General features: G+C 40.9%; 1 protein-coding gene across 1 annotated transcript; it reads right to left on the bottom strand.

The window, feature by feature from the left end:
• Positions 1-6,548: 6,548 nt before the first annotated feature.
• Positions 6,549-23,111, bottom strand: mmp14a (matrix metallopeptidase 14a (membrane-inserted)). The gene is made up of 10 exons (XM_005949440.3): positions 22,671-23,111; positions 13,149-13,297; positions 12,843-12,965; positions 12,356-12,663; positions 12,047-12,208; positions 10,849-10,988; positions 10,315-10,453; positions 10,034-10,184; positions 8,573-8,688; positions 6,549-8,402 (listed from the first exon to the last, which is right to left on the bottom strand). The coding sequence occupies exons 1-10, from the start codon at positions 22,752-22,754 to the stop codon at positions 8,104-8,106; spliced, it is 1,671 nt and encodes a 556-aa protein (XP_005949502.1). The 5' UTR covers positions 22,755-23,111; the 3' UTR covers positions 6,549-8,103.
• Positions 23,112-23,556: the final 445 nt, after the last annotated feature.

Here is a 23,556-nt window from a genome sequence, read left to right as displayed (position 1 = left end):
ACAAAACTGAGACTGTCATGAAGTTAAAATCACAGAATGCATTCATGAGACATAACATAACAACTTTGACATGACACACCATGTCATAACCCTCAAACTGGCTTCTTGAACATGACAATGAGTTCACTGTATTCAAATGACCTGCACAGTCACCAGACCTCAGTCCAGTAGAGCACATTTGGGATATGGAGGAAAGCTTTGATTGCAAATTTTAAATTCCGATCAATTTATCTGCTTTTCTTTGGCTGGGCACAGATATGGTTTGAGTGAGCGAGTTTCTGTCCACCACTGAAAACCAGCAGAACGAGAAAAAGGAGAGACAAAGAAGTGGTACTGAAGTTTTAGAGTAGAAGTCATAATGTAGGTCACCCAAACAAAGTCCCAGGTTGAATTGCAAGCAGCTGTCCTGGCCACTTCCTGCCTGGCATAGAGAAGGAGTGCTGAGCCCGATGGTTGGTCTTGCCCCGCCCAGCCACACTGTATGAGCTCAGCATTAAAATGGCTGACAGACAGAGACAGAGAGAAAAGGGAGGAGAAAGAAGAATGGAAGCCAACATGGCTGCCAGAGGTTTCATGTGCATCCTTCTCTGTGACCGGACACAACTTTGAGCAGATGCTTGGCAGTCAATTCTGCAGCAGCTCCAAACAGACATCCAAACTGGTGCACAAAACAAAGGGAACGGAGTGAAAGAATGTGCTGCTTGTCACAGTTTGTTTCCTTTATTGCATTTTCAATCCCTGCAACTTACCAGCAACATCTTTCTCATACATTAAACACAACTGTGTCCTCTGAGTGTCTGCCCATCAGGATGGCATCACCTCAAAAACACAACTGATTCCCAGGCTAAAATATAGAGCTGTCTGGGAGCACCACCACAGTTTCCCTAGAACTGCACAGGACATATGCAGTATCATTTAAAAGGAGCACAGGGAGAAGACACTGTTAATCTGCCAATCTGACACTCTTTAAAGTAACTGAAGCCACATAACTACTTGCAGTATGCAGTGGTTCTTAACCTGGAGTTTTAGATCCCCACAATAATTCAAAGGAGCTCTGACGAGACTAACAGGAGGAAAAACCAGAAAAATGTCTGCTACACAAAATGTGGCCTTGTTTCACTGTTGTGAATTCTTATTTAATAGCTTTAATTGTGAACTGCTGGTGAGATTTTCTGCTGTAGTGTTTGAAGTTTTGGATTTCTGCTTTTAATTTCCTGATTATTCTACAGTGAGTCCTTGTTTTATTACCCAGTCTCTGTTTACTTTATGGTTGTTTTTGTGATGGGCTTTGCTCTATGTGTTTACTGATGTTTTGGTGTTAGGGTCAGTAACCGTAGTCATCATTTCTGTCTCAGTCTGTCTATGGATCAACCCTTTGTTTTCTTTATCCTGTGTTATATCTGCGCCTCCTTTGGTTTTTCCCTGTCTTACTTTGAAGGGCTGTTTTCTTTGGTGTCCTGGGTCAGTTTTGCTTCCTGTCTGTCCATCCTGATTGCCTGATTTTTGTTGCTCGTTGCTAACTGTTTTCACCTGTGTTCAATCTTCTGCGCAAATTTCCATTCTCATATTTTTCTTTCATTTGGTCGGTCTTTCCAGTTTATTTAGTCTTTGTTCCTGCTTTGTCTCCATACCTTGGATTTCCCCCCCTCCCCTATGTTTTTGACTTCATTCTGGCCTTTGGTTTACTTTAAGGTTTGTTTTATCTCCGTAGACTTGGGTTTCAACCATTAAAGCTTACATTTGTTCATGATCTCTGCCACTTGTGTCCTGTGTTTGGGCCCTTCCAATCTACTAATCATAATAAATTAAAGGTTACCATTTATTCTTCAGATCTACCCCCCCCCCCCCCCCCCCCCCCCCCCCCCCCCCCTCCCAACACAATTGACTTTTTTATAACCCATAACCAGTCAAACATCTCTTGACTTTAATGGGGTTTAAATAGTTGGCTATTCAACCTTTTAAGACAATTTTTTGAAGATCATTACTTGCTCAGCACACGCCAGTAACGTCCTAGATTTTCTATGTAATAACATGGTTTTATTTTTTAACCATGCCAACAAGTATATATATATAAAAAAATAAACAATCCAATTAAAGGAAGTTTGTTCCCATGCTACAGTATTGTTTGACCTGTTTGTGGTGTTGACCGCTATGATGCATGTTGACTGAAAACGATGCAGTGCTGTCGTACACTGTTATAGGTGCAAAAATGCAAACAAAGAGTCATTTTAGCCCTCAGCTGGGTGGTTGCTAGGCAACACGCTAACATTGTCTTTTGTAATGTGTAATTTGGCTTTTGCAGACAAAACTGAGACTGTCATGAAGTTAAAATCACAGAATGCATTCATGAGACGTTGTAGTTGCATGAAAGCAAAAAGAAAAAAGAGGTAATTTTAGCCCACTGGTAGGTAGTTGCTAAACAACATGATGAACTCATAATGTCTGATATAGATAAGGACCTTGAGGGGCCTAGGAGGTACCTGTGTGCCACTTTTAGCAGCTCAACTCTTAATCGTGTAGGAGGAGTTTGCGGACAAAGAAACAAACAGACAGACAGAGCTTTTGTGTTTTATAGCAAGATAAATGAAAAATCAAAATGCAGCTGCTTTCCCGAAGTTAACTTGCTTCTGTTATTGCATCTGTATAAGACACATTAGAAACTTTAGGATAAGTGCACGGGTAACTGAAGCCTAATGTTTTGTCTGCTGGAACAGGAAGCATTCCCACACAGCATCTACAAATCCTTCACTGTTCGAACAGAGCAGCAGCTGGATAAGTCGACAGAGTGCGGGAGAGAAGTCCACTGAGACAAATGGAAAGAGCAGGTGACAGAGAGTTTAGCCAGAGGAGGAGGAAAAAGGTCGAGCAGATGTGCAGAGAAAAAAAGTGGAAACTGAAGGGTTAGTCAGGTTACTTCTGTCAGGTTTACTCCTGAAAGTGAAGCAGAGGGTCTCATTCAGTAACACACAACCTTTGCATGACAACAGGTTAGTTAATGAATTTGAGAAGAGTAGAAACAGCGAACCAGTGTGTGAAAAACTACACACACCTCATGCTTCAGTTGCTTGTAGATCCACCAATAACAGTGATGACTTAAATACGTTTTTTGTGTATTTTGATCCAGAATTCTGATCCAGTTACAGTTTACAGTGTTGCTTCTGTTCATTGAAATTTGCAGTCATTTATGCAGAGCTCTCTTAAACTCCCACCTCAGGATTTCAATCAAGCTGCGGTTTGAACTTTAATCGGGCCATCGTGACACTTTCATTCTTTCTTTTTTCAGCCATTCTCTTGTTAATATGCCGCTGTGCTTAGGATTCCTGTGATCACTGACCCAGTTTGGGCAAGTATGGCCTCACTCTTTGCAAACAGAGAAGTTTGTGGTTGACTCAGTGACTGCAAGGTGGCCAGGTCCCATGGCTCCATCATGCCTCTACCACTGCGCTGACAGTTGGTATGAGGTGTTTGTGCTGATATAGCATTTTAAAGAAGGTATACTTTCCTTTTACCGCGACTGTAGGTAGCACATTTATGCAGAAATGTACTTCAGGGTGGGCCGCTACTCTGTAACGTCCCTGCTGAATGTGCATTGCTGTCTATCAAACTTTACCCCCACCTCTTTCATTATGCTCTTTTTGTTTAGAGTTTTGTTTACAGAACATTTAACAGATTAAAGACCCAAATTTCCCCTCCTGATATGCTGGCGTGCAAAACTGAGGTTTATAATCACGAGTTTGCATGAAACCTGAGCCCAGAGTGTTGCTGCATAAATGCTGGATGTGTAAATAAACATTGTTTTTTCCCTAACAAGTTTACAACATGCAGTGATTTGTCAGTGTTGTGATGACAGCTTCTTTCTCCAGAAAACAATGACCCCAAAAGAGAAGAAATGCAGCTTTAAGAAGCCAACGATAGCTCGCCTTAACAAGGAAGTGGTGCATTACATGGACTATATTGCTCTTTTTACTGTCTTTTGTTTTCCTTAAAAACAACATTAAGCTAGTTATCAAATTACAATCTAAAATAGATAAGGCCTGAACAAAATCTGCATTCATAAAGAACAAAATGCACAAACAGGGCCGCAGATAGAAGTGCTGAAAACTAAAAGTAAAACAGGCGAGGTCAGAGTCGCTTAAATATTCTCCTTAAGTTTGTGGTTAATCCATCATTATTGTTATTTACCATTTGCTGTTGTGTGGATGTGAAGGGTTAAACCAGAGAGGAAAAAAAGGGTAAGGGGGGGAGGAAGAAAGAGCAAAAACAGACCAGAGATACTTGTGGTAAGAAGAGGAGGGGTGGTTCGAGTCTGCAGCCTCATAAAAAGAACAATTTTGCAGCGGGTGAGGAAATAAGAGGAATTAAGGGACGGGGAGGAGGCTGCTTGCAAAAAAAATGTTTTTGGAGAGGAACTTGCAAAGGGAATCATATCCCCAAACCTATGAGATAATTTCTGGCCATCCCTTCCCTCTTCTCAGCTGACTTACTCGCTTCTTTTTCTTGTTTTTCTTTCTGTAAAACTGTTTTTATTTGTGTGTTTAATGGCATGTTTTAAGAGAAACGTTACCTTTAAATGTGAACACACACACACACACAAAGAGGTGCAGCATCCACACACACGCATGTGCAGGCTGCAGCCGATGTTTCAAGAATACCAGATGCTCGGCTGGAAAGCATTTCTCTGAAAAATGTGACCGTTCCATCATTTTTTCCAGCTCGTTCCTCGACACATGACTGCCGACTTCGGGTCCAAATCAACCAGCGGTGTAACTGTATCCAGACGGCTCCTCTGCAGCCCTCCAGCAGCTGCACCAGGCTCTCCTGCAGCAGGCTCAAACCTGGTGAAAGCCCTTTATCAATTCAAACGTGACACATGACCTTTGACACATATCTCTCTCTGTTTTTTCTCTTTTTTCCCCATCTTTGTTTTCGTGCCGCTCTGCTTATTAACCCTTTCTCCTCTGAAGGCCCAGCACCGCGCTGTTTTCTCTGCTTCTGAAGGTTGCAGAGAACACATACTGTAAGTCGAGGTGCTCACGGCTAGAGCTTATATGGATACTTACAACAGATTTTAGATGGTTGTGCACAACGGAAATCAGACAGCTTTTTTCACTTTCTCTAAGGCTGTGCATGAAAACACAGAAACACTGCAGTAAGAGCGTAATCACCTCAGTTCAGTTCTGATGACTGTTTTTGTCGCACACAAGAGCATATAATGAAACGAAACACAAAAAACCCTCCTGAATGGAAAAAAAAGGAGGAGAAAACCACAGATGTTGATCTGGAGACAGCAGAAGTTGAAACTGAAGGCAACAGCAATGATGTAACCCTCCCAAACAACCAGTTTTGTCTATAAGAAAGACAAATTTAGTAGGAGACATGGCAGTGAAATAATATGGCATCAGCTGGCACACATCTTGATTGCTGTTGTCAAACCTTGTTTGCTGACGTACCTCTAAAGCCGGGCCAGATGGACAGGATATCAAACTCCCTTTGCAAAGGGGGCCAAATAGAGTTCAGCTCGATCTTAACTATTGTCTTATAACCTATAAAAACAGAGTGGTCCCCTTTCATTCAGTGTAAAATGTAACTATGAATTTAATCAATGCCATGTTTTTAGAAAAAGAATCGCAATATCAGTAATATGTTACTGAGAGTGTCGCATTGGGCTTACGCTTTGAGTAATGCCCTTTTTTTTTTTACCAACCAATAGTAAAATAAATAAATGTTATTCAGTAAAAAACAATAAAAAACACAAGGTTCCATTTTCTGTCATTTAAGAGTTTATTTAGTTTACTTTGGTATATTATGGCAGGTCATGCGTCTCGTTGTCAGTTAAATATTCAGTATTTTCACGTTTTCCAAAGCCTTCCCGTGGGCTTGATTATACTGTGGGTGAAGCATTTTCTAGCACTGTGGTCATATGTTTGACACACCTGACTTCACCAAGCCCACCTGGTGATGCTCAGATGTGGACTTACCATCAGTGATCACATTCAGCTACCACTAAATGAAGCAGATCTCATTCATCTGGTGTGACAAGCAAACAGTGTCTCTTGTTTAACTGCACTGTAGGCCTGAAATTTCAACCTCTGACGCTGATCATTTACATCTTTTCATTCATAATTTTCACCAGATTCTTAAACTGTAAACTAGCATCTGCTGAGCTTATTAGTTTAACCGTACTGCTTGATAACAATTTCATCTCTTTAATGCAACAGATCATTTTTTGTCATTAACTTCCTTTATTTATATTTTGACTGTTTCTACTACTAAATCACATCTCTGAGTAACTTCACAGCTCAGATGTCTTCAGATCCACTCAGTGCTTCAGTTTTTGACCCTACTTTACCTACAAAAGTGTCCGCTGGGTTACATTTACCTTTTACTCGAATGGCTAGTAGCTACACGCTTGGCATTTACTGTAAACTTTAATTTTTCCGGTATCACTATTAAGACTGTGTATAAGTGTGGCGTGCAGAATGGGGAAATATAGAAAAGAGTTTAATTCCACTCGATCAGATGAAATATAAACGTGAACAGGCAGGAAAAAAAGTATTTGTTCAATTTTATTGATAAAATCATCATTATAAATATAATTACCATTATCATTGTTATGAATTAAATCAATTTATCTTTAGATTTGATTGGTGTAAAAAAAAAAAAAATCAAGCACCATTCGCATTAATAAATAGAGTTGCTTGTGCCAACATCTGGGTTATTTTGGGTATTACAATAAAAAAATATCCCATATCTCACATTCACCCCCCTGATCTGAACTAATTCTTCTCACACTGGATGTAAACTGGGATTCATTTCCATCATTGTCACGTTATGCCTCTGTCCAGCAGGACTCCAAATGACAATGCGCAAAAACAAAGAAAACCAAAAGTATTCAAACTTTTCCAAGAGAACAATAATAACAATAATCATACTTATAATAACAAGAATTTCCATGAAAACAATCATAATTAAAAATTGCACCATGTTGTAGCTCTGCTCGTATTTAACATTACTGTACTTCAAAAAAAAAAGAAAAAAAAAAAGAGACAAAGCATCACATTTAAAAACATAATCTTTACCATCTGACTGCTTGCACTGAGTTTGGTTTGCAAGTTTGAGTGTAAGACAAAATCCTTCGTGTTCATGTTTCGGTTTTTAGACTCGGTGTGAAGCCTGAATTACAAACCCACGTGCGTGCATGTTTAAGCCTGCATCAATCAAAGCTAACACTGTGCACAAGAAATGTGCTTTTACATAGAGAGCCACTACATACAGTTACAGGGAGTACCGACTGCATCAAGTACCTTTCATTAACAAATAGGAACATTCACCCCCATAAACACCAATTTTAGATTTAAAAAAGCTCAGTTATTGTAAACGTTGCAAAACAGAATTAGTACTTTGTGTCATTTGTGTTAGAAAATATTGAAATCTTGGATTTATTCTCAGTGCTGTGGATGCTTTAAATCACTATTATGTACTGAGGTCATAGTTCCCTTGTAGCCTTGTTATTGGTTAAAAAAGAAAAGAAAAAACGAAACACTGATTTAAGAGGAAAATGTCATGTTGAAACTTTAAATCTCCCCCCTCAAAAAAGTCCCAACACTGTTACCAGAGACAAATTTCGTGGTAAAAGTCAAACAGAAACACAGTTTTCAGAATTATAAGTGAGTCAGACAGCAGTTCAGGTGGAGTCGTCCAGTTAAGGGTAAGGATGGGATGAGATGGGGGACAGAGGGGAGAGGTGGGAGGTTAAGCTGCTGATGAGGATGAGTCTTTGTATATCTCCCTCCTCTGTGTGAGACTGCGGGTATTTTCTTAATCTCTCAACACACAACAGTACACGTAAATAGTTAACATACAAATATACATTTTCCTGATTTCAGTTTCAAGGGCCTTTATTGTTTTGTTTTCCCCTTTTTATGGCACTTACAAACCACCCAAAAAAACTTTAAAAAATGTCCCCCTCCTGTCTCTCATTTCTTCAGGTTTTTCTCCAGTTTCTCTCTTCTTCTTCTTCCTCTCGATTTCCATCCTCGCTCGGCCCTCGCTCCGTCTCTTTCTGTCCCTCTGCGGCAGTCTGTCAGCTACCTGCTGCTCTGTCTACACCTTGTCCAGCAGGGATCTCTTGCAGTAGAGGAGGCGTCGGGGCGTGCCGTACTTCCTGAAGAACAAAAGCGCTCCCAGGGTGATCACAACCAGCACCAGAAGGAGGACGGGGATCACCACGGCCAGGGGATTGGCCCAGCTCTCCGAATCCGACTCTTTGCGACCCTTCTTGGGGTCCTCGTTCTCGCAGCCCATCCAGTCTTTGAGCACGGACTTGGGGTAGCCGGACTCCACCTTCAAGTACTGGTTGTTAAACTTCCAGTACTTGTTGGCTTTGTAGAAATAGGTGTAAGCTGTGGAAACAAGGTCCGAAATGGTCACAGAAATTCTTTAAGTGTCAACAATGGAGCTGCAATCTAATAATTTTCATTCTTAAACTAATTCTGAGACTATTGTTGTTTCAGAAATCTAACGAGTGCATCTGAGATCTCAAAAAGAAAGCAGCAAATTAAAAAACCCTTACATCCATCTTCACTCATGATGGTTGCTTTGACGTTATCTGGTGCACCGGTCCACTTGCTGATGGGCTTCGGGTAATCTTTGTCCACTCTGCGAGTCTTCTCGTTGAAACGGTAATATCTGCAAATGACGGAAACATTAAAGACAAGAAAGAAACGGCCTCGGGTGGGCACCTCCAGCAACAGAGGCAGAGCAGAGGACTCAAACTCGAAATCATATTATAGGCAGTAGTCCTACATCGGGCTTTAAAGGGTTGCTCCATCTCTTTACAAGTGGGATTTTTTTTTAAAATATGGCCTCAAGACGTGCAGATTGGTGGCCAATTAAAGGAAAAACTTGAGCCCTCGAGGCAATGACGAAACGTGTGTGGTTCTTCCAGGATTTCAAAAGCCCCGTCCACGAGGCACGAATGATCACTCACTGGTTTGAGCGAAAATATGACAGTGCTGTGAATCATATGTTAACGCCTTTTAAGCATCTCGACCCAGTTAAACATGTGTGGAAGATTTTGGACTGGCATATAAAAACAGTGCTCACCATCAAACACAGGGAGTATCTTTAGAGAGGACTGTGCTCCATCCCTGCAGCAGAGTTCAGGGACTCAGAGGTCAACGCTTTGCTGTTCACACAGACGTCAGCGGCCCAACACATTACTGAGACGCTTCATGGTGACTTTTCCCCCTTTAATTAGCAAACTGTTTGTATTTTATCATAAAACCAATGTTAGGTCTGGAATTTGATCTTTTAAGATGTCTCGGAGCTTTGATGCAAGTCAGCCCTCACATATTTCCTCTATGTTGTTATTAAAAAACAAAACCTACAGTTACTGCTGGGGTAAAAAGCAATTCTCATGCCCATCTGCAACTGTGTGTATGTTAGACAGCATGAGAGTAGCAGTGCTTATTTTTAACAAGTTCACAGATGAGCTCGCAAAGTGTTTATGCCCACAATCCTTTAACTTACATGTTTGAAACATGTTACATGTTCAACATAGATCATTTAACTGGAATACATGTAAGTGTGTTACAAAAGCACAAGGTAAAACGTTAAATTTTACTGAAGCTGGTTAAATTACACTTCCTTGATAGCTATACATTAAGGTATATTTCCCTTAATGATTGATTATTTTAATAAATAAAACTTTGATTTGACATATTTCTGTTGGATTTTACTTAAAGTGATTCATGTTTATGAAAGCAAATCATTTTTTTTAAGTGTACAAATACTGTTTTATGGGGCTTCACAGTAAAACCCATTTCATGAGGATATAACAAGAATTAAAAGTATAAAACGATTTTTTAAATCAATCTAACACCTAACATTACATGCAGATTTGAAAAGAGGTTTGGTATGATATAAAAAGTTACAAATACCTTAACAGATAAGGTTGCATATATTGTGAGAAAGGTTTCTTCTCATTTAGGAAACAAAATAAAACAAATGGGGAATAAAAAGGAAAACTCACTGAGAGTCTTTGAAGAAGAACGTCTGTCCTGTTGGCGTGTAGAAGAGAGCGGCGTCGATCTTATCTTCGGGCACACCGGCTCCCAGTTCCCTCAGGCTCTTTGGAGAGTCCTTGTCCATGGTGGACTCACTGAAAACCCAGTATCTGCTACCTGGAAGTTAAAAAGAACAAAGATTGAAAACAGACCATTTCGGTCAGATTAGAGTGTAGAACACATGCAACAGCTGCAGCGATGCAGTCATCATAAATCTGATTCTTCACTGATCCCATATGGAACCTACCCTTGAAGAAGACAAATTTTCCATCATCTCTCTCGTAAGCGGCATTGATGTTTGATGGTAGGCCTTTCCAGAAGTGGCTTATGAGCATCGGGTAGCCAGGCAGCACCTTGTGGTTGCGCAGACGCCAAAACCACTTGTCCTGAAAAGATACACGGGAACCGATCGACCCATTAAACAACCAAATCATTAATAATTAAAACTTCTGAGATTACCCAAATGTACCACTGAACTGGATATTATATATAAAGCTATTTGTATATATAAGAGCTATTTCTTATATTGGGTAACTTTGTGATGTAGTGTATTATTTAATTTAGTTTACATAGTTACTATTATTACATTTTGTAACCTTAGGGATAAATAAAATATTCTAATTCCGATTCCTCTACAAGCTGTAGTCAAGATTCCCAATATTTCTAACATCGATTAAAACGTTGATTTTTCAGAGTTAGCCCTGATTGTGCATTTTTATCTGCTGGGTTATGTTATTGAAAACACAGCACTCCCCCAACTCAAAGAAACCGTCTTTTGTACCTTAAATACAAACTTTTCCCCTCTGAGGACAGCGATGGTGTCAAAGTGTCCATCACAGACGTCAGGGCCGTGGTCTGGCTTGTCGGGATTGGAGGGTTTAGTGGGACGAGGAGGAGGAGGAGGAGCCCCAGACTTTGATCCTATGATCAGAGAGAGAAGTGAAACATGCTTAATTTGCAGGACCGCAAAAAAAAATTAAATCTATTTTTAATTATGCTTAGAACTTCTTTTTGCTTTGCTACATATTGCAGTATTTAAAATGATGATTTATTGCACTTACTCAATATTGGTCTTAAATTTAACTAAAAAAAGAACAATGCTGACACAGTGAAAGAAGGTTTTGTTATTTAGACATATTTTTTCAAGGACATTGTTTTAATTGTTAGGTTTTACTTAGCATCGTATTGTGTAGATAATTCAGGGGGAGAGCCACGCAGTCTCGTAATCTTTGAGTTCAGGTGTTGCCAGTCCCATCGGCACAGGTGTATACAAACAGCCATATAGTCTACTTTACAAATTTTTATAAATGAATGGGTTTTTCTAAAGAGCTCAATGAATTTGAGAATGGTGCTGTAGCAGGATGCTACTTTTACAACAAGTTAGTTTGTGAAGTTTCTTCACTCCTAGATATTCCACCATCAGCTGTAAGTGGTTTTATTGCAAAGTGGAAGTTTCATGAATCACAGCAATGAATCCACAAAGTGGAAGACCACATGAAGTCACAGAACGGGCTCAGTGAAAAACACCCTGCAGACTCCATAAGTGCAGAGTTCAGGGCTCCTCTGGCATTAACATCAGCACACCAACTGTGCACTGGGAGCTTCATGGCATGATTTTTCCATGGTTCAGCAGCTCCCGTAGGTGCAACGTGTAGGCGGCCCAATTATTTGTCCATAAAGGGTAGTTTATGGATTAAGCTTGCTAGCATTAGCTAATTAAGAAGAACTCTAACTTTACATATAAATATGGTACCTTTTGCCTCTAAAAGCAGATTTTAAAAACTCCAGTTTACAAAACAGACAAGTGATGTCAAGATAACTGTTTACTTTTTACTTATAGGCCATGGGACCGATGGGGTTTCTTTGTAAAAAAGTGACCCAGTAGCCTCAAAGAGGGGAGTCTCATAAAGTATTAGTGTCACCAAAAAAGTTGGTTCATTAATAAATAAATGCCTGCTTCTTCTACTAAACCAACGCACCATAAATTGCCTGGATTCCTCTGCGGTCATCATCAGGGAGCTGGAAGTTTTCGGTGTCAAACCATTGATAGAAGGGGGCCATGATGGCAGCGGGGTCGTTGGAGTGCTCTAGACCCAGAGCGTGACCAAGCTCGTGGACAGCGACCAGGAAAACATCGTTACCTTCAAAGAGAAGATCAGAATGTTGCCGAAAGCTCTGTTCAAAGTCCTGAAACTATCGTTTTCATGATTTCAAACAATCTGCAATACACAAAGTTTGTCTTGTCCTCTTCTTCTCAACCTTTCACCCACTTCTCTTCTTTCTCTTACCTCCCTGATCGACTGTCCCAGTGGTCCAAGGTTCAGCAAGGTCAAAGTGCGTGTCCCCACCAATGGCTGGACCGGGGAAGTAAGCGTGAGCTAGGAAACCGCCCTCGCCGTCAAACGGTGTGCTGTCGCCGTGGAATCCCTCTGCAAAGGAGAGCATGATGTCTGCGTACTTATCAGGTGAGCCTCTGATCTGACTGAAGGGGATCTCTCTGAAGGTGAGCGGGATGGCGCTCTCCCACACCTTGAAGGCTTTTCGAATGGCGTCGAACGTGGCGCGTTGGCCCACTTTAGGGGTATAGTTCTCTATGCTGGAGAAGCAAAGAGAAATGAATCAGCTTACGTCAATAATAACAATTTGTGATTAGCATTAGTCACTGTGTTTTCTTGAGCTAGAACCCAGTACACTTCATATTTCCAGAATAAATCAGATTCTATATGCAAGTTGTAAAGTAAAACCAAATCACTGAATAGTGTGGTGAATTCTGACCTGAAGGTCACCTCAGACTTGTCCCACTTCAGACCCTGCACAGCATATCTCTTTCTCCTCAGGTTGCTCTTCAGCACTGGTCCAAACTTGTCAGGAACGCCACATCGCGGCCGTTTCATCGCCCTGGAAACACAAAGGTATAACTTTCAGTTTTAATCCAGAAAGTATGTGGACTCCTCTGAAGAACAGTTTTAGCTTCTCACACAGCCGCTTCTATCCAAAAGTGTATAAAGAATGTGACAGTCCGCTATTCACCTGTAATAATCTGAGGCCAAGCTGTTATCTTTAATGTAAACCAGGACTCACTCTATTGTGTTGGTGTCTATGGAACCAGTGACGGTCAGTCCGTAAAAACTCTGCATGGCGGATATCGCTTTACTGATGGTGTCTGGTGAGCGGATGGCCTGGGCTCTCACATCACCTGGAGGCAGGTAGCCATACTGCTGCAGCCAAGCCTGATGGAGAGACGGAGAGAAATAAATGTTGAATAAGACCTTTAATGCACAAATCATTTTCTGACTAGCTGGACTAAGCTAAACACTGATGCTTTACTGAAAAGAAGAACTGTCTTGTATGTATTTAGTTTTAGAAATTCAGTACTATTAACATGAGCATTTTCATTCAAAGTGGTGTAATTTTGTCATCAAGAAACACGTAACGTTTAGGTACAAATGAGACATGTCAGTTATGGAAGTTGCCCATAGTTTGCATGGAAGATATTAACTTGCAGACAACTGTAAAAAGTGTAAATTGGAAACAAAGACAATAAAAGTTGTATCTTTTCAGTGGTAAAATACTGGTACTGGTTGGCAAGTAGTTGGCAAGTGTTTGCAGACAACTCAGCATCTTTGATACAAATGGCAAATGTGGCAGTCACACCCAGCGACATCTAGCAACTATTCCCCAACTACGGAGGGAAAACACGTTTCCCTCGTGACCACGTGTTGCTGTGGGGGTTGGCGACTGCTAGTTTTTTGGCCTAAGTGATAGAGACCTTGATTGGTAATTTACTTTGTGATTTTTGAGTCACACAAATGCATGTTTTTCAAATTTTTTGATGAAATAAGAAACTGAAACATAAAGAAAACACAAATTGTAAAACAGACAATAAGATGGATTAACATATTTCTATAATGTAAGAAAGTTTGTGGGCACGCTGCTTTAGAAACACCAAAACATCCTTTATTACTGCAGTATTTTCATCTATGAAGAAAAGTCACACTCCCACTACGCGTAAACCCTAGAAATCTACTGATGCGTGAGTGTAGAGTAAGTGAGGAGTGTGCTCGAATAGGCATGCTCACAAAAAGGAAAACTTCAAGCTTGTAAAAATTTTTTATTTATTTGCTAAAATAATATTGTTGCTATAGGAGACTTTTATTTTCTATTGGGCATATAATTGCTGTTGAAATCTGTTTTACTTTCTCTCTGAGTTAATCAGACGGGCCAAAAACAACAGTAAAACCACCTGAAAACATCAAAAAACATCTTAGTCAACAGAAAAGAAGGGACTGGCCTCCCGTATGAGCCTGTGGGTGTTTGTCTACTTCAAGTCAATTTTCAGAGCTTGTTTGGACCTGCTTCTCTTAGTTCAGCTGTACATCACACATTATATGGCAGATAATGGGTGTGTGTGGGTGTATGAGTGGGTTTTTGTGTGCCATGCTGTCTTGCTTAACCTCCCTCTTCAGCAGCCAACACACGCTGAGGTAACTCAGCATGCTAAATTTATTGTCTTTTCTTCATGTGACTGTGACATTACCCAGTTTATGGTTTCTTTAAAGCTAACATCAAACCCTCAAATGTCCCCTTGATTTCTGCTGGACTTGTAACGGGAAACTTTGTTGTGGGGTCATAAGGAGGCATGAGAGAGGAATTGAAAGCCAAATAAAACACTGATGTCATCTTTGTCACAATGACCCAGAACTCTGTCTAGACGATCGCTGCCAAATACAGCTGTCACGAGGCTGGAAAAAAACACCTTCAGGAACATTTGGGCTCCTCAAAGCTTTAACTTTAAGATCCCTTTGCCACTGTCTGTGTCTATTGTCCTCCTCGCTCTCTGCCTATCTGTGCTCTTGCCAACCGAAACCACCACTGTTTATCTTTACACACTAAAGGTCGGTCTTTTCTTTCCACTGCCTGCTGCTGGTGGTCAAAAACTGGGCCACTGTAATGGAGAAGTTTGACAATGGGGGAAAGGGGAGAAAAGTCAGATGCCACTTTCGATGGCACTCCTACTTGCTAGGAGATAAAAAAGTCAAAAAGCTAATAGGTAGTAGCTGACAGTAAGTAGTTGTTTACCCATTTGTAGATAGAAGCTAAACTAAATAAAAAGCTGAGCTGAGCAACCTTTACACTGGTTTAAGGTACTTCCTGAACGCTGCCTTGAATTTAGATGTAAATGAATGTTAATAAATGAACATGGCACATAGGTTGCCTGCTCAACCAGGTGAGCTAAAGGTTCACAGCCATGTATAACACACACGATATGGTAGACAGTGGGTGTGTTTGTTTGTATGAGTGGGTTTGTGCCACAAAAGATAGATGTATTAATCCTTTTATGGCAGTAATCTGTGCTTCTCGCTTTCTAAAAACTCCTCTGCGTAGATCTCTGCATGACACGGAAACAACGTCAACATCCGTCCGTCCACATTTTAGTCTATGCCATCATGGACCACAAACTATTTTGATCAGGGAAATGAGGTCAAGGTTTTAACCATGTTTGGCTATAAATAGACAGCCTAATATGCATAATTTGAGTCAACATATAAAGGTCAAAATGTCTAACAAATGGTTGAAACAGCTAGCTAAACAAATAGCTAAATTGTTAGCCAATACAGAAAGTGCTAAAACTGCTCTCAAGTACCCTGGCGCATTTAAAACTGTATGGTTAAATAAATAAAAATGCTAATAAACATACTTGACCTTATGAATAAAAAATGAATTTTAACTAAAAATAAATTGCAATTACAAGCTAAAAATATGACAATAGAAAACAAAATCGCTAACAAGGATGAACGGTTGAAATAGCTAGCTAAAAAAAATCTGGATAAGCAGTTTAAAGTTGTCACTATACTTGGCGGATGTTGTTTTATCACTATGTTCTGTTAATACTGTGATGACAGCAAACATCACAGCTGGTGTTGATAAAAGGTTCTTAAGTCAGTTTCGTGACATTTTAAAAAGGCTGTAGCTTTACATTTGACTATCAGATACTGGAGTTGTAGCTAACTCATCATCTCCTGACTCCCTTGTTGAAGCTAAATGCATCTTCAAGTGTGTGTTTCCAATTATGTATGTGCACACACAGAGTTAAAACAAATTTTTATCCCCACCACAAATTAAGCCAGTGGAATTACCCCAAATTCTTTCGTTAGCGTCATCTAAACCTCAGATAACTCTCTTGTTCCACCATATGTCCTGGTTTTCTCTTCAAGCCTGCCTCCAGCAAGTGAAGGGCAAACCATGGATGGAAAAGGAGCAACTGGGCAACAACTGGGCCATCCACAGCCTGTGCACACACCGCTACTGTTAGTCATGTGGTGGGCAGAGAGGCCAGAGAACAAGGTTCACTTATGTTAACCCGCAGAGCGACGACTTATCCCCCTTCTCCCTATCTTTGCATATTCAGTCGGATTATTTAAACATCTAGTAAATGTATTTTATCCTCTGACTCTCTAACACTAACCAACCAAATTTACTTTCTCTGCCTCTCCACTAAATACGACTAGTGTGCCCTGTGGCTCCAGTGCGGTGAAGCGTCTGCTTCTATAAAAACACTCTCTGCTCCACTGCATGAAAGTCTCTCCCACACTGTGAGGACCTCCACTTCTCTCCTCTAGTCCCAAACTACTCCACACACCGCCACCACCTCCGGTCGGAGCGCCAGGTATCCCAGCATGTACCTCGCCTCTGTGGAACTCCCTTACAGCCACCATCAAAGCTTCTATTTATTAAGATTTGTACATGGCTGGTATTGTTGACCTGTGGGTAGCCAATTACCTGGCTACACAGCCATGTGTGGTCAAAGTACTGCTGCTGGTGGTTGGTAAACACACCTTTGAGCCCGTGTAGTGACGTGTGGTCTGAACATATAATGCACAGAAACACAACTGATGCAACGTAGTGGAAAAGTTGGCAAAGCTGCACGATGTAGCTCCACTCTGTCGCTTTATCGATAATTAATCATAGATTGATTCAGTTGCCTAAAATGCAGTTCTTCCAGCTCCCATGGTGTTTTTGCTTTTCTTCTGTGTCATTTACATATCTGCTGGGCTTAGACTGATGAGGAAAACATTTCACTTTGGGGTCTGGCAGAACTGACGTGACATTTTTCACTATTTTTTTCTCCATTAAAGAGAGAGGACAAAGTATCCCAACAAATATGGTTGTGATAAGAAGCCAAATACTGAACCGTAGACAGATGGATGTTGATGTTGTTTCTCAGTACAACAGATCAAGGGGTCAGACTGTTTCTTAAAAAGAGAAAAATGCAGATCAAATGATGGCAAAGTAGGAATTAAATGCATTTGTCGTCGTTTTTAAACAACGAGAAATAATGGGGTTAGTACACAGGCAAGTAAATAAAATCAAGAACACGTTTAAGGCGCTTAGGAGTTTGTTTATCTGAAATGATTTAATGGTACAAATAGCTCAGTAAGTCTAGGCCCAAAAAAGTGAAGGTATCAGTTTGACTCATTATTCTTAATTTTTTAAAAGAAAACTTTTCCTATTTTCTATATTCCAAGTGTCCAGGTGAACTATTTTTCAACCATTACTAGATTATGACTTGGTTATTCAGCACTGAAATGTTTGCTGGGGTATTGGTGGCGTCTGGTCACAGAAGAGTTGAAGAAAAACGCAGAAAGAACAAACTGCAACATTTAAGTTTGAATCTGGATCATTGGCTTTGGCAGATGTTCTCTCAATGATATCCTGTAATTCCAACAATCTGCAGATTAAAGATAGAATTAAAATGCTCAGCAGCAGTTTTACCCTTCACTGTAAATTAGATGGCAACGTATTAAGCTCGAAGCAAGTCCCTGAAATTGAGGAAACATACTTTTAAAGCTCATAGCTGCATTTTCTTCTTCAAAAACTCTCGAGTGCTGTTGGGAGTGTGTTTTTGATCGTTATCCAGCTGGAATATTCTTTTTCTGCCAAGCTTGTGGAGCCTGGCAGTCACCTTTTGCACTCATGCAGCCCCGTATCCCAGCACCTTAAACTCCCTGCTCTTTATATGCACATTTCCGTATAAACAGTTTTGGCACCAACTAAAGAAGTTTTTGCTTTGATCATTGTTAAAATCAGGCTTCATTTCCTCACGTCATAAAATACACTTTTGTTCATCGAAAGGCCAGAAGTACCAGAAAAATGTCCAGACTTCTGTGAACCAAGGTATTACAGACTCATTGCCTGGACTTTCTGCAGATCAATCGGGCTTCCAGACGCCCATTTTAAAGCAGAAAAAACCCCTGATTGTGAGGACGGAGTTATCTTGGCGTCATCTTATCAAAGGAGACTATTCATCGGGCTTCTTTTCACAATCTTTAGAAAAGTCTCACAGTTTTGTATCCAAAAGCATGCAAGGTTATTTTTCTGGGATGCAGCACACAGAGATGGACCTATGTGATATCCTTTGCAATGCCTGAGCTGTCACAGCAACTCATCCCATTCCCTTTCCATTGGAAACATCTGTGCTGAGACAGGATGCTCTTATCTTTCAGAGCTCAAACTGCAAATACTGGCACTGTGGCTATCGCCTGGTCACCACTGCTGCTTTTTTTGTTGGTCAGAAATCTTCTTCCTTTATACATTCCCGCTTTTTTGAAGCCAAAAATTAGATTTTTCTTTGTCATTTCTTTGTAAAGTCTTCCCCACATGGAGCCAAAATGCTGCCACGCAGACACAGCGGCACACTGGAACTCAAAGGTGCGGTAAGTTTTGCTTCTGTGATCACAGATTCTCTTACTCATTCTACTTTTAGGCCTATATTCTTCAATTTAAATACCATTACTCACAACAGGAACTTTTCCACTTATCAACACAAGATCTCTATTATGTCTGAACGTAGAGTTGCCCATCACAGGCCATGTGGGTGCACTCTCATGAGACTGGAGGTGCGCACACATACGTAAAGCCAACCACAACTTCCTCAAGATGTCATGAACTAGAGTTAAGAAAAAAATTCCAGGAGCATTTATAGTTCTTGTGGTGAAAAACAAAGCGATGAAGACACTTCCTCTTCAGAGGAAGAAGCATCATATGGGATTTTTTTTTCTATTTGTGCAATAAAAAATAGACAACAATAACAAGAAGGACAATGGTGTGAGTTTCACGGACATATTTATATTATAAACGATGCTAAATCACGCTCTTCTGTCCACTGCACTGCTGCTAAAACACTAAACGCTGCCTCTTTGACTTTTATTGATGAAGACTAAATTTTCCTGTCTTTAAAATCTCAGCAGGAATGAGTGAAGAAAACAGACTGACCAGAGCAATGAGGGCAGCAGAAGATGATTTAAAGTGCAGAGTTACTTACATTAAAGAGGGAAAGGTAAAAGCATTAAGGACAGAGAGTGGGCACAGACACAGAGAGTGAGAGGTTAGGAGTATGGTTGAATTTAAAGTTGAGGGACTGAGTCAGTTGTTCCTCTCGCCGTGTGCCAACGGAAAAAACTGAGAATTCTGCTCATGAGCGGCTGAACCTCTCATTGCTTCAATTCTTGGCGTCTCTGACCCAGTTAGCACTCACACCAGCGCCGTGCAAAGTTTTGTCTGCTTTCATGTGTCTTCCTGGTCAAACAGGTCATAAAATGCACTCACCGGAGGTTTTGGTTATGGTGAAACACTATTATACTGATGCCCGACAGCTTTATAGAAATATTTACTGAACTGTCTCTACACTCTGCACCACAGCACAGTTCTACTAAAGTTCTCTTTCTTATTTTCAGAGGGAACATATTAGACTGTTTATTGGATTTTTGTTACAACTGTGTGGACAAAAGTATTGGGAGACACCTCTGAATCTTTACATTCAGGTGTATTAAATCAAACATCTAGCCACACAGTCTGCTTTTGCAATAATCTGTGGAAGAATGAATCGTTCTGAGTCCGAGTGTGGCGTTGTAACGGGACGCCACCTTTGCAACAAGTCAGCTTTTGAAACTTCTTCTCTCCAAGATATTCAACAGAGGCTGATTATCAATGAATTATTGCAAAGTGGAAGCATTTAGGAACCACAACAACTCACAGTGCGTAAAAGTCACAGGCACTCTGCTTACTCAGTAACTGCAGAGCTCCAAAGCTCCTCTGGCATTAACATCAGCACATAGACTGTGCACCAGGAGCTTCATGGCCGAAGCTGCAGCTCCTGCAGGTGTAACGTGTAGGTGTTAAATTTAATGTAAAAATGAAGGTTTTGTTCCAAAGCATTCGTAAAATGGCTGTTTAAAAATCGTTAATATGTCAAATAGTACTGCACATCTGGCCTTCAATCAGCTGTACACCTGAGACCAAAACCAGTAAGAGTGCAGTTTTAAACTGCATCTATTTTAAGTTAAAAATAGCTTAAATTGAAGCCTCCATTAGTGTCACAGTTAACTATTTTCTCTTTGATGTCCATATTCTTAGCCCAGTCAGCACAGATAGCCCCTCAGCTCTCTCTTGAAGTCCATCAGTTTCTCATTAGGCCTGGTGCAGCTGATTATTTTGACATCTCTTAGGTGACAGCTGCGGCCTGTCAAAGCAGCACGCAGCAGATCTCGAGCAAGGGCTTCCCTTTGAAGCTACATCAACAGCGGCTCCAGTCAAGATAAAGGGAATTGAACCCAGATGTGTTTTGACCAGATCTGTACAAGCCCGCTGCTAGGATCATAAGACATGCGTCTCCAGATGGCAACAGGAAATCTCCAGATTTTTTTTTTTAAAGTCAAGAATGGAGAGATCCTGTTTAAGAGTCTGTTGTTTTCATTGCTGCCCACTTCCTCTGCTCACGGCGTCTAACTAAGCATTTTATTTAAGTCAAGAATCCATAGAGAAGGCAGAAAAAAGGGGGAGAATGAAAACAGATGGTGGAAGGAAAACTGGGTACTTCAGAAGAAGTGATTTAATTTTCAGAGCATAGGGGGAAGTCTTACTTCTCTGTTAGCCGGGCTTCTCTTTTCACTCAGCTTGGATAAATTGGGATTAGTTTGTCAGAGCGACGTTAACAAGTTGAGCAACACTGATAAACCACAAAATTCCCGTAAACTCAGTATGAGTTACTCCGCCCACCCTCCCCAAAAAAAGGATCTTCAGCCACTTCAAGTAAACACTGATGTCACTCACTTGTTATTTTGTCTTTGCTGCTCTGGTTTTTCCACACTTGTTATTTTGTCTTTTGCATCTCATATCTTTCCAGCAGCAGTTTATTCTACTTTCTCCACACAGATGAGTCTCCTGTTTGATCACAGGTTTCATATACAGATCTTAGGTGATGTAATCCTCAACCTATAATTAAAACTTATCCTTCTTCTCCATCAGGGCTGACTGTTGTGTCTGACAGTAAAACTGTGTGCACAGCCTCCATCGCCAGACGTGACAGCCGCAATTCACCCGATCGTGTTTCTTTTTGCACTGAGGGTTATTGATACATCGCTACGTTGGTGTTTTCTAGCTGTGAGAGGCGACGCTGAAGTACACAGCCGTGTTTTCTCACTTTGTTTACAGACATTCATCACCGTGTTCGCCATGGGACAGCAGCCTGCGGCGTCCTATAAACTGTCTGACTTTGAGTTATCCACCTTGTCTGGCTTGACTCACACGCCAGCAACTTGTGGTCAGTGACTAAGGTCCTCCTTCGTGCTTCTCGTCTCCGCACAGAGCTGCAAAACACTCTCGTAAATTGAAATTACTTCTTTTGCACAATTGGGATGACTCAAATTTCACATTAAAATCTATAAATGGTGCAGCCTGTCCGTTATAGGAAGTGGATGGTAGACTGCAGCGTGCCTGAATGTCACGGGACATTGCACCATAAATGGTCACATAAATGTACTTTTGACCGATGATGTTATGGTAAACTGGAACTTTTAGTAGGCATGTTGTGCATAAATGGACTGAAACTACAACCACCCACGGTGCTTGAACTCAATTATTTTGGAGATCTGATGGCAGAATAAATTCTTCAGAAGAAAGCTGCACTCTTCCTTAGTATTTCCAGGCTGCTGACACCTCTGTGCATCATGTCCGGCCTCACCAGCTTCCCATCTGTGCTGCCTGTGCAGGCAAATGAAAACCATTAACCCCCTCCCCCTTAGTACCACCACAGTACCCCCCCCCCTTTTTTTTTTTTCTCAGAACAAAGCAGCTCAGCTGAGATTTCCACACTGTACACAGCCACTGCACTTGCTGGGTCTCTGCCACTTACTGCTGAAAACTTTTGACTCGTGGCTTCTTTCCCCCTGGATGGAAAAATAAAGGTTGGGAAGTTCTTGGAAAAAAATGTCAGGCTGTTTGAAGAGGAGAAAATAAACATGAACTGTGGCGGCTTTTAGTGGAAAAAAAAACAACTAAAAATTATAAAGTTATAGAGAGTAAAGGTCATTGGAGTGTCACAGTAATAGATTACTATACAGTTATTAGTAATACGTGCTTTAAGCACATGGAAACCTCAACTCTTCAAAAAAAGTGAGCAAACACAGACAGAGTTTCACGAGTACTGTGGGAGGAAAACACCTGAAAATGCAGACACGCTGCAGCTCGTATTGCACATGCAGAAATGAACGTGTAGCCTCTATAAATGTGCACCGCATAAAGTAAATGCACCTCCAATTCACTTACCTCGGCTTTTAGTACGTCTGCGATGACAGAGGTAAGACCGAAGCAGCAGAGACCGCAGGCCAGGGCGAGGACCCGGAGTATCATTGTGATATCTGGAGATTATCTCGGAGATTTCAGGAAGCTTTCACTCTACACAAATCCGTCCTGATTAGGGAGGACAAAAAAAACAACAACTCCAAAACAAAATCGACTGATGCTACTCCGCGTTGTAAAACGTGGCACAAAAACTTTGTCGTATCCGCATGGACACTTTCAGGGCAGTCAGCAACTTTTACGCACAGAAACGATCGCAGCAGAGTCGGAGCCGAAACAACAACAAAAAGCAAAAGGCTGAAAAGGGAAAGAGAGATGCTGCAACCTAAAGCCTCGCAGTCTGACTCCCTTTCCCCTATAGCAGGACTACCTGTGGCGTGTGTGGACGTGGAGAGAGCGAGCAACAGAGAAAGGAAGAGGGGGGGGGCTCATTTTCTTCAAGGTCCTCCTCCAGTAAAAAAACGTCACGCTTCGCTAGGAAGTTCAATTACTACACTTTTATTTATTTATTTGTAATTAAGGGAGTGATTACGAAAATAAAAGCTCCATAACTGAAAAGACTGAGGTCGCACTCCTGATGCTTTTTCAGTATCAGTATGAAGCAGAAATGTTAATTTCTGTATTTGGAAGCTGAAGATTTGGGCACCGGCTGAAGTTAACATGTGCAGAAATGTCTGTCAGTGTCCCGAGTGAACACAAGGACAGCATGACGGTCTGGGTTTAAGGAGAAGAGTTAGGCCACGTTTCACGTTGTGTTTAAATGCGCATGCCTCACCCATTAACATTTAGCTGATTAAGATTTCCACCTAAAAGTCCCTGCAAGTTCAAAACAGGTAAAAAACAAAAAAAAAAG

This window comes from Haplochromis burtoni, unplaced genomic scaffold (assembly GCF_018398535.1).
Source record: "Haplochromis burtoni strain Fernald_Lab_line unplaced genomic scaffold, NCSU_Asbu1 Contig_663, whole genome shotgun sequence".
Lineage (NCBI taxonomy): Eukaryota > Metazoa > Chordata > Actinopteri > Cichliformes > Cichlidae > Haplochromis > Haplochromis burtoni.
The sequence above is the reverse complement of the archived record's forward strand: the minus strand, read 5'-3'. Positions and strand labels throughout refer to the sequence as shown.

Coding starts and splice junctions, on each gene's coding strand:
- mmp14a (XM_005949440.3), bottom strand. CDS start 22,754: ATGATACTCCGGGTCCTCGCCCTGGCCTGCGGTCTCTGCTGCTTCGGT. Junction 13,298..22,670: donor CAGACGTACTAAAAGCCGAG/GTAAGTGAATTG, acceptor TCTCTCCATCAG/GCTTGGCTGCAGCAGTATGG. Junction 10,454..10,848: donor GGGAAAAGTTTGTATTTAAG/GTACAAAAGACG, acceptor GTATCTTTTCAG/GACAAGTGGTTTTGGCGTCT.